Below are 12,256 nucleotides of genomic sequence, written 5' to 3' on the forward strand. Positions count from 1 at the left end.
CCCCCCCCCCCTCCCCCGATCCCCCGTTCCTGCTGCCAACAAGAGCGCGCGAGAAAGATCCGCCCGGATCCGCCGCGATCGCGATCGTGCCGGATCGCGGCGGCCGGACCGGTCTCCTCTCTATAATCATGGAAAATAAATAGCTCCCCTCCAATTAAAGAAGCGTTCAAAATTTTGAGCGCGATCGAACGCTTTTGATTCCTCTCTCGACGAGTTGTTATTATCGGCCGAGGAACCGCTGGGAATTCGTCTCTTCCGAGATTGTCTTCCCTCCGCGCTCGTTTCGGAAGAATCGTTTCTGGAAGAGGGTCGGCTTGTTGACGGAACACGCGAGGACGAAAAATGTTTTGGCGGAACCCGAAGGGGGAAACTATTACGGCCACGCTGTCGTAATTTTTGTTTAGCTAACAGTTTCCGTTCTTCCTCTCTTCGAGAGTTTCGCCGAAACTCTCCGTTTAAAGAGAAGCGAGCTATTTCTGATGATCGGGGGTGGATTGGCATCGCGGAACAAAGCGCGATCGATCTATTTGCAACGCGCGCCTTTCGCGGAATCGTCGCGGGACCGCAAGAGTTTCGGAGTCGTCGGTGCGGGATCGCCACTCAAGTCGCGATTATTTATCAATCCGCGATCAATGGAGAGACGCATATCGGCCGGGTGGACTCGGTCTAAGGCCGAAATTAGACTACGCATTGAAGATCGAGATCAAAGATCGAAGATTGAAATTTAACCAATAAACACAGAGATATTTTAGCTTCTTTTATTTCGATTGGTCGAAATTTTAATCTTCCAGCCTTCAATCTCAATAATCTTCAATGCGTAGCCCGCGATACCGACCTTAACACTTTTCAGAACGCGATCGCATCGGCAACGTCGACGGAATTATCCTCAATGGCGAACTATATTCACGGTGATGGTCAATGCACATTTTTTCATTGCCCGATTCTCAGTTCTCGAGAAAACTGGGAGAGACGCAAATACATCCGCGATGTATCGCCGATCGATCGTGTCACGCGCTTAAGTGCATCTTTCCGAGTATAGGAAGGCCATCCGTCGAACGGTAATTCAATTAGCACCTAAATGCACTGCCGAAATTTCCAGGAGGTCGAAGTCGGTTCTTTGAAAGGAGTTTAGGACGAAAACATCTATCGATCGTGTCAACGTTTCGCTAAACAGAATGTCGTAAATCAATGTTCGCATTTCTATTTGCGTCTTAATTAGCACGAAACGCGACTGTTCCGTTCTGAGTTCTATTTGAATGAATACCCTGTTGGCACAAAAATTCGTTTACACACTCGTTGTAAATAAGATGCGAACAAGAAATAATAATCGAAACCATTCTAAAAAATCGGCGTTAAATATAGAAATACATAAAGATTGACAACAAGAAATGATTGTACAAAAAGGCGTAGATAGATGATTAAAGAGAAAATATATAAAAAAAAGGATAAGATAGTAGCAAATAATATAACAGGTGCAACTACGAAGGTGACGACTACACAAGTATTTTATAGTAAAAATCAATGTTAACAAAATTAATGTAAAAAATTAATGCAAAATTAATGTAAAAAATAAGATTGACAGATTTCGTTCAGTACTGTAATTAATCTATTCAAAAGTTTCTTCTTAATATATTAAAAAAAAAGAAAATGTGTTTTTTCTCATTTTCTTTAATAGAATCATAATTCATTCATTAAATGCGAATAACGATTCCGCTGTCAATCGACATCTTTAGTAGCGTATTTAGCGTTAAACGTAGCCGTCCCATTCCGATTGCCCCTTGTCCATTATTAAGATGCTATTCGATGTTATCACAGGCTGTGTCGCAGCACTCGCAGCCAAGTTTTAACGCTAACCGCGCGTCGTAAGTGCGGACCGTTTGATATGGCAAGCGCAGAGCGCCGAGGCTCGGTTACGCGAGCGTGTCTCTCGTGTGCTCGCTAATTCCTGCAATAACCGAAAATAATAATACGGTAGACGACACCGTAAATGGTAGCGATAGCGCAATAACGGCGCGATGCCAATTGACAGCGCTCTGTTTCGATAACGCGGATATAAACGCACCGAAGGAGGTCATCACCGCATGCGATCGATTTTTCGGAAATGCCGGACGATTGAATTCCAATACTTATCCATTCCAATCATCTTGCCTAATTGAATCGATGAGATTTCGTTTTAATTACATTTTTTTTTAACGGAAAAGCGCTAACCGAAAGAAATGCTATTGTTTATGCTACTCGTTACATTTAAAGATTGAGTCTAAACGATTAAAAATCATGACATTACAGAATTAATCGCGTTAACTATTTTTTTATCAAGATATTTCAGACCAGTATTATAATATGTTATAAAATATTTTAATCTGTGGGTTATTGCGTCACGCGACATGTAAAAGGCTGACCTTCTGCGAAATTCGATTCCAGTTCCATCGAAGCCGCACGAGCAATTTTAACCCTTCCCGTGAGTGATTCGAACGTAACATACATAAATTGATTTTTTCATTTAAAATGCGAACACACGTTTCTTCTTCCGAAACGTATGGCAGAAATAAAATATAAAATTGAAAAGGTATTGTTTTTTACACAATAAATAAATATCATTCAAAGTGTTTTAAGATGCTTATTACTTTCAATATCATTAACTTACTTATCAATTTAATTTACAATATTGCTATCTCAATTTCACTTCAGGATTACGTTTCAAGACTCTACATAAAAAAAAAATCAGCGTACAATTTACAGAACTAGATATTCATATTGAAATATTATTAATTATGAACGCTAAGGTTTAGTTTGGTCCGAATAAGGTATTATTCGTTGTGTTATTCACATATCTGTTTAATGTCACTTCATTGTTATGAAAAAGTAAAGCCTCACATCCAAAATACATACATCCCGCAAGCCATTCCCAAAATCATTGCCGGTTCCTCTTGTTCGTGTTTATTTCATATTTTATCTCACGTCGGTACACAATTCTTTTCGAACGGCAGAAAGATTTATCCGCATAATTAAAGAGTTACACGCTTGCACCTATGGGACCACGGCGGGCGAGGTGGAGGGGAACGGAGGGGCTTATACTCTAGTAGTAATAGAAAATGATTGGAAAGTCTTCCTCCGCGCGTCGTGTGAACGTGGTGTACACGACGCGGACACGTAGGTAGAGATACCAGGCTCGCTGCCGCCTTCTACGAAGGCGATTGGCGTTTGTTATTGAAGTTATTCCATCGCCTCGGGCACAGAACGCGAGAGGCGAGGCTGCTGATCGTGAGTGCCAGCAGCAGCGGCAAGTACGCCTGTCCCTGGATGACAAACATCCACATTTCCCTTGCGAGCTGGAATTTTTATTAAATCCGATTACGCCCGTCTCCACGTACGCGGTGTCCTGAGCGTACCATGCGGTACTCATTCATTTTCCGCTTTACGCGATCAGTCTCTAACGAGAGTATACAGAAATTTATTATTTCAACTGATACAGCAAAGAAAGACTCGATTTACAGTTTCTTCTTTTAATCTTACACACTCATCGATACCTTTATGATTAACGGCTAATTGAAATCCGTGAGATGGCTAAATATTGTTGTTACCTAAACCTAAAACTACATTCTTTCCTTATCTTTTGTATCATAAATGCCTCACACAAGCCTTTCAAATTAGACACTTTACACTAATTTACATTAATATGACATTTATCCAATTATTGCACAATTTTCGCACAAAATTCTAATCTTTTTCCCATTCTCGTGTATCTCTCTTAATAACTAATTTTCCATACTTCGATTGATGGTCCATTTTATTGTACATCTTGCATTTTTACTTATTAGTAATTGAAAGTATTCCGACTTCCAATAACTCCTAGTCACATAAATAACAGTTTTGAGTTGTTAGAAGACTGTTAGATATTTATATAAATAATGGTTATAGTTTAATTTCTTTAGACATGATATTTGATATCATTATTTATGAATATCCCCACTGTACTGTCTCGAGGAAAGAGAGAGAGAGAGAGAGAATGGAATTTTATTTAAACCAACTGCAAAATTCTAAAGAACAAATTTATAAAACTGGTCGAATTGGTTTTAGAATCAACTTAATTGATGGACAGATTTACAAACCACAATCTTTAGGACTCCAATGGGCTCCCCACTATCACTGATAATTGCAGATGTGGTAGGACTTGGAAAGTAGAATGCTGGGTAGAGTCTAAACTTTCATATATAGGTTTATTATAGACATGTTGACAGAGTCTCGTTATGGTATCTATCAGTAAAATTGATAAAGTTTTAGTTTACAAATTCAACAATTTTCACCTCAGATTACAGCGGAAAATAAACTTTTTAGATACCACAATAACGATCGAAAATAAATTAAAATTTGATTGGTACCAGGAGCCAACATTTTCCGGGAGATTCTGAATTTTTTGTCCCAGCACCCTATATTAGAAAAAAGAGAAATAATTTTTGGGTTGGTCGAAAGCAGTGTTATTGGTACATTCAGAATTTCAACAAAAAAATTTGGAATTCGTTTATCAAAGTTTATTAGATAACAACATTACCCGTTAGAATTTATTTCCAAAATGCTAACGAATAGAATTTTATATTTGAAAAATAAAAGAATTCTAAAACAAATATAAAATAAAATCAATGCATTTCAAAAATTAATTAATAATTTATCATTTAATACGTACATGACATTACGAATAAATGTAAAAATATAATTAATAATACAAACAAAAAATTTCCTTTTCCAACATAAACAAATTTAAAAAATTAATAAACACCATCAACATATAAATAAGACTACATCTCCTAATTCAAACACCGAAGATTAATGAACACCGTCAACATATAAATAAGACTACATCTCCTGATAACGAACCATAAATTGCATCATAAATTTGAGTGGAAGAATATTGAAATTCTGGACAAAAAAGAAAATTTTATAATAAATAATTGATCTCCGAAATACTATTTATAAAATGTTTATAAAATAGTTTATAATATAATGATCTAAAATTAATTTCATAAACAATAAGGTTGACTTAGGTCAACTTGTACCGATATAATGATTATTACTGAGTGAGTTAACGCGTTTTACCTTTAAACATTGAATTGTGAAGTTGATTTTTCTTTTTTATTAATATCCAAGACCTGTATTTTTAATTTCTATTTAGTATGTATTGTATACATATATAAGAAGAAGAAGAACATTAATACAAAATTATAAAATTTATTTGCTCAAAAAATTTACTTCCTTCCTCTTAAATTAGATTTTTCTCCTTTTTTTATCGTGATACTTGTTTAATTTAAATAAAATTTAGGAAAAATCTACATTTTAAAAGAGGTATTTTGCGATAACTTTTCCATTGTATACTATAAATGGATACATAATGCCAACTTGCTTTTTGTGTCAATAGATTTCGATCTTTCCTATCCTATGCTTGAATCTTTGTCCTAATTCTTCTTTCTTTTCTTTATCTTCTTATTTTTCCTTTTTCACAATTTCCTTAGAACCTTAACATCTATAAATCTTCATTCCTTAACTTACTCCATATTTTTTTTTCCTTATCTATTTTAGTAAGAATATTAAAAAAATAATACAGGAGATCTGTATTAAATCAATCGCGATGAATAGACAGAATTACAAATTATAGAAAAATTTTTCCCATACTTTAACGGTCGACTAACGTTATATTTATTCTCTCGGTGGTACAAAAGGATAGCATTTCATATTGTTTCGACAAACAAGCGAAAAACCAGAAAATATCTGTCAACCGTTTTGACAGATAATCCCTGAATTGATTAGTTGAAAGCTTTTAAATCGCTTTTAAGAAGTTTCTTTTGACCTGATGGAACCCGGATGTATAGTTTCCAAAATGCGCCATAATCCACAGTAGCGATTAACACAGCAGAAAATAGAAATGTCCCTCTTCTAGAAATTCAAACGTTTGTACTGTGTCTTAAATCCGAGTCAATACTAACCAAAGTGTGGAACGTAGTCCAAAAGGAATCATACAAAGGATATCAATTTGACACGGAGAAAGCAAAATAACCCGGGTAACTTTTGCTATTCAGATTCACTATACCATCATGAATAAGAAATGCACCAAATATCAGAGAAGGATTGTCGGATATCTGATTTCTATAGTAATATATTCGATCGAAACTTTATGTCGAAATAACATGTATAATGGTATGAATACCAGAAAATTTTTATTATCGCTGATATATTTTTTTAAAATTACTAGATACATGGCAAATATCCGGCGCTGGATATATCACTGATAATAAAAGTTTTCAGATATTTATACCATTATACACGTCATTTCAACATAAAGTTTCAGCCGGATATATTTACCCGAAATTAGATATTCGGAAATCCTTCCCGGATATCTGGTGCATCACCGCTTACAATAAGATTTAAAAAATAGTCCGCCTTTTGTTTTAATTAAGTCGTTATACAGCGGCATTATACTTTTCAGCAAAAGTAATAAATATTTTCGAAGCTTTTAATCTCCAATTTGACGCATAGATAAAATAATGTGATTAATTTAATTATCGTGCGATCTTTTCGACGGGCTTTTCACGAATCGAGATTTGTATGATGGAGGTATTTAAGTAACTTAAATCACCGAAGTGTGATTGCTTATGCCGACTTATAAAAAAACATAATAGATAATTACCTGGAAGCCGTCGTAAACCGTTCCACAGTGGTGGGTGTGCCTTCATTTACGAATGACTTAGGACCGTCTCGAAATTGGAGTGGGGATTTCCTACCTTTAAAACTACAGTCGTTTCTGGGTTTCTTAAAATCTTCATGATTAGTCGTCCACAAGAATCTGCCTTGGTGGGTCCTGTCATTCGGTATGCGGTCGGTATGCGAAATAACGAGGGGATAGTAAAACGAAATAGTTTAATAAGTAATTTAAAATGTACGAATAAATAATAAAATGTATTACAAAAAGGTGTACATAAAAATAAAATAAAAATATTTTTAATTATTTGCAGTTTTTAACACGTTATTCAAGATTAGTAAAATCGATATAAGATGAGTAAACAGCATCAATAATTGTTAAATTGTTAGTCAATTTAACTCTTGATATCACTGCGGTAGTTTATTAGTGTTGCGTTTCAAATCTGAAAAAATTTCGGCGCGCAATCGAAGAATTACATTCGTAGTAAATAAATTCACACACAGTTACTTAGAAGCACCCGTCATCCGCTGTGGCAAAATAAAAATAAATTTATTAAAAACTAAAGTGCGTCGGAAAGAAAGTTTTATGAAAAGCTGATTATAAAACAAGTTAACGTGTAAACTACAAATGTAAATACTAAAAATGTAAATCGCAAATGTGAAGATGTGCAATTTAAGTTGTAAATACAGAAGTGTGTAAAAAGTATATTTGTGCTTCAAATACCTGTGTAAAAAAAAAGAAAGTTATATGCTGTACATTTGTGTGGTCTAATGTTAAAAAAAATTTTGTGCGTGTCAAGGATCAAACTTCGCTTGATAGGGTAAGATCATCAGGTTGTTACAATTTTTAACGAATTTTTAATAATTTCATGAACACGGATATGAATATGTTTCTTTCTTTCTGAATTCTGACATTCATTCTTAGTGACTTTTAATAGCGTATTAAAACAGAAGATATAAAAGCATGTGGAGAGCGAGCATGAAAGTCGCTAGCGCGGCATGTACGAGATCGAGTCGGTCGTGTCTTTTCAATCATCGCGTGTAACAGGTCGTTGTGTAGTGTGGAATTCTTTTCCAATAATAATTCAACCGAGATATTGTAGGACGCGATTATACGTGATATAAATAGATTCTTAACGGGCGCGATTGAAAGGTGCAATTAATCTACGAACGATCGTTTTGCATTCGATTAACGTCGTCTCTTTACCCTCCCCGCTATCTGGCCAAATGTTCAATGTAAAAATAATTTGCGCGTTTATGTGTTTTTCATAAAGATATAATTACATTTTATAAACAAAGAATATAATTGTGCGATATTTACTCAATAATCTTAAGACTCCTGTTTAGTCACCTGTTTTCAAATTGTAAAACAAAGAAATATAGAATAAAAATTCTTGCAAATTATATTTAAATGGAAATGATTTTCAATAAAATAACATTTGCAATCGATGGAATAAATTTATAAAACACATCGAAAGTTATCTTCTTGTGAGAAGAAATTGAATCACATATGTTCTTACAATGGAAATACAATACGATTTTTCTTTACAGAAAGAAAATAATTTTCAGTATACTTTTGAAGTTCATTCCTTATTATTAATTTAACAATTCGCCATAATACTGTAAAAACTGTTTCTTTCGTTTTTGAATTATGCGTAAGGGCTACATGTATTATCGAAAACTTAAGCATTAAAACGTAATAGCCTTATGTTATGGCCTTACGTTCTTTATCATGGACAATTTGCTTACTGATTACGTTTTACTGCTTATAATCTTTTACAATAAACAGAGATTATATATGTTGGAGAAAACCGATGTTTAAGATTATTTTATTTTAGACTTAAGAATTTTTATTCTATAAGGAAATATTCCTCGTGTTAATAATCGATACAATTGTCTGTACATCAATCATATTTTATGATGAAAATAATGGCATTCGAAAATCTTTTCTATAAGTGTGTTTACGTTAATCATTTTAAAGAAAATTCATTTTTATGCTCCTTATGTCGTAACAAATGAGCCCCGGAATTTCCGCGACAATTCCTTCGCGCAGAGAGCGAAATCACTTCCACTTCCATTAGCAAGGAGACCCCGAATTTGCGAAAGCTTAAACGAGTTTAAACGTTGACCTCGCACGGCGTTATCCCTGGAACGAATAGCAGCAGCATTACGCTGATTGTTCGGGTTAGCACGTTAGAGCAGCGCTTGCCAGGAGAAGAGACTGAAATTTTATTCTTTTTAGCAAGCGTTCCCGCTTAATGACACCCTGACTCACGTTCGTGAATATTCTTAATAATCTTAATCGGGCCTCGTCGGCATAATCATTCTTCTCGTCTCCGTAACGTCATTCCGGGAGTAACGCGAGCAGGAAAATGTTATAATCATACCTTGTCCGACATTTAAGAGGAGACAAACAATAATAATCTACGTATGAATAGAAAAAAAGTGCATATAAAAATTACGTGACCAGCGTTGAACGCGGCGGTATAATTTTTCAGCGGTAACACGACCAAAGTAGGTCTGTGCTTTAGCTTTTAATACCGTTAGAGTTAGACTCACCGCGATTTCTATAAAGCCTTTAAAAAATCTTTCTAGATAAAAGAAATTGTATTTTAGATATTTTGCAACGATCAATAAACTTGAAGATATTATTAACATATTGCTATAAAACATCTCACTCTTATCTCCCATTTCCATTCCCACAGATATTTTTTTATTTAAAAATGTATAACGTATAATATTGAATTTATGATTAAATTTAAATGAAAAAATGATTATATATATATATATATATATATATGTATATAAACAAAGATTCCAAGCTGCGACAGTAATACACCTCAGCAAACTGTTATTTCGTAACATACTCAAGTCCCTTATTATTATATAATATTTGTATTTAGTATAATTTCAAAACACTTTTTGAAACTGAAAGATTTCAAGAACGTTTATCATTTATTTACATTTGCGTGTCTAATTCCAAAGGACTTTCCTTATCTTTCATCAGAAGCTTGTAATATCCGCACGAAGTGAGACGTTTTGTAGTATAAATCAAATGATAGAATTTTAATAGAAGTGATTCCAAACAGGATGACGAGTTGGAGTGCATTGTTTGTCGCGGCCGCCGTCGGGATTCTGTTGTTGACGACAGCGACGAAACGCTCGGAAGCGTGCAATGAGGCGATCTGCGCCAGCGTCGTGAGCAAGTGCATGCTGACGCAGAGCTGCAAGTGCGACCTGGTCACCTGCACTTGTTGCAAAGATTGCTTCTCGTGCTTGAGCTATCTGTACGATGAGTGCTGCTCGTGCGTAGGTAAGATGTGTCGCCCAAGGATATAATTAAATCTTTCTCAATATTCTTCAATCTATTTGATGTATTGTATTATTATTATTAGAAATACATACGATGCATAAACAAACATTTAATTGCATAAAAGGATGAACTGAAAGAAAATTGAGAGGAAATCAAGACTGGATTACAATTAACGTTGGCATCAATTTTGGATAAATTTTTTTTTATTTTAAACAAATTAGTTTAAATTGATTAAATTACTTTTAATTTCAATAAAAAATAAATAGAAATTTCATTCTGTTGTGAACTAAAATTAATCATTTTTTCTTCGATCACTTATCCATCATTATTTTAAATGTTGTAAATGTCATTCTTGAAATAACTTCTGTATAAAAAAGAAAATTTATAATAATTATGTGATAATTATAAATTATTAAATATTACTAACGATTTTTAATTTATTGGAATATTTCGTATAATGTGAAAAGAAGTAAGCAGGTATTCAATTTATAAACCGTCTATCCACGCGGTTTGATAAATGATATGACGCATTTTTAATGGGTGTGCAGATTTATGCCCGAAGCCGAATATCACCGACAATCCGTTGAGCAAGAAATCTCACGTGGAGGAGTTCAGCGAGCCAGTACCAGCGCTCTTCCAGGCACTCACGGCCGAAGCGGATCCGCACGAGAGATGGCTCACCTTCACATATCCGGTAGACTTTGACATGACGGTGTTTACGCCGAAAACCGACAACCAAATGAAATATCATATACGTAAGTATCGAAATTGCACCACTGAGAGGAGAGTGCGCGATTCCTTCTAATTAGAATTCTTAATCCCGATGAGTTATGCAAATTCTAACAACATCATCGTATTCAGCGCGAAAAAAAAATCTTAGGTCCATGTACTGTACGTAGAAACTTCGGAGAGCGAGATAGTAATCACTAGCTGAAATATCATCCTACAGATTTGATTTCATACCATTTTATCTGATAACAAATAATCTTCTTCACTGTATATTAATTAAATCATTTGGTTAAATAAATGATTTTATCATTTTGGTTAAATAAATGATTAACATCACACAATTATTTCTCGTGTGTAATTATCGGATTATATATACATCGGAACTTCATATGAATTTTATAATGATTTTGAGAGGATTCTATCCCACGATTATAATACATTAAATTAAATGATTACGTCCTCGTCGGAGAGAATTTAGGAATTGAACAACATAATCGTATTTTGGAACCATTTTGATGTCATTATAGCTTTTTGTTTTGATTGGATGACCGCGACGGGTTAATTCTGTGTGAGATGGTTAAAGCTCATTGAGATGCGAACGATGTTGATTATAGATGCCATGAGTTTAATGATACGTTTTGGTTGGCAGAGACCGCGAACGAGGAGCTGCATCCGTTGAAGCCAAACGTGATGACGGTGAACTGCACGGTCGCGTTTATGGCGCAGTGCAATTCCTGGAACAAATGTCGGGCGTCCTGCCAGAGTATGGGCGCTACGAGCTACAGGTGGTTCCACGACGGCTGTTGCGAGTGTATAGGCGATACGTGCATCAACTACGGAATCAATGAATCGAGATGCACGCTGTGCTCGCAGGGGGACAAGGAGGAGGAGGGCGACCTGAAGGACACGCAGACGGCGTATGACGATTACGGTCAAAACGAGGACGAAGATGTGCTAGGTGAAGACGTAGAGGATTAGCCGTCGCGTTCGTCTTCGACGCTTTCCCTCGGCATTCTTTCGTTTAAAATATAAGTGCGATAAAGGGAAAAGTATCGTAAAAGACATTTCGATAAAATTACGATTACGAGATTATTTGTTTTTATAAAGAAATCATTTTATCATCGCGTACAAGTGAAACTTCACTACAATCTTAATATCTGGAGTTTTATATTTTAGGAAATCGTTTAGCGTTTGCGATTTCATGATAATAAGTTAATAAATCTACGAATTACTTTCATGATTTGATTCTAATTGAATCTAATTATGAGTCTAATTTTAGAATGTTGCCCTTAATTCAAAAAAGATTTTAATAAATTTTGTAATTTAAAACGCAAAATCGCTAACAAACGATTTTGGAAATATATATCTAAATAATCGACGTATCGCCAAATGCGAATACAACCAGACACAATCTTGTTGGAGAGGGTTTTATTTGTATATGACTGGAACGTATATAATATATAATATTGTAAAAAATGTAGGCTTTTTGTTCTTTTTTTATTAAGAATGCAATCGAGCAGCGTTAGA

The 12,256-nt window shown here is 34.8% G+C and overlaps 1 protein-coding gene across 1 annotated transcript in view; it reads left to right on the forward strand.

Annotated features, from left to right (window-relative positions):
• The window catches only part of LOC108782134 (twisted gastrulation protein homolog 1), a 12,591-nt gene extending 741 nt beyond the window's left edge, over positions 1–11,850 (forward strand). Inside the window, exons 2-4 of the mRNA XM_018550313.1 lie at positions 9,777–10,000; positions 10,549–10,755; positions 11,379–11,850. Coding sequence (XP_018405815.1) covers positions 9,778–10,000; positions 10,549–10,755; positions 11,379–11,707 — 759 coding nt within the window. The 5' untranslated portion in view covers position 9,777 and the 3' untranslated portion in view covers positions 11,708–11,850. The remainder of the gene's footprint in view (positions 1–9,776; positions 10,001–10,548; positions 10,756–11,378) is intronic.
• Positions 11,851–12,256: the final 406 nt, after the last annotated feature.

Source organism: Cyphomyrmex costatus, unplaced genomic scaffold, assembly GCF_001594065.2.
Source record: "Cyphomyrmex costatus isolate MS0001 unplaced genomic scaffold, Ccosl1.0 scaffold97, whole genome shotgun sequence".
NCBI lineage: Eukaryota > Metazoa > Arthropoda > Insecta > Hymenoptera > Formicidae > Cyphomyrmex > Cyphomyrmex costatus.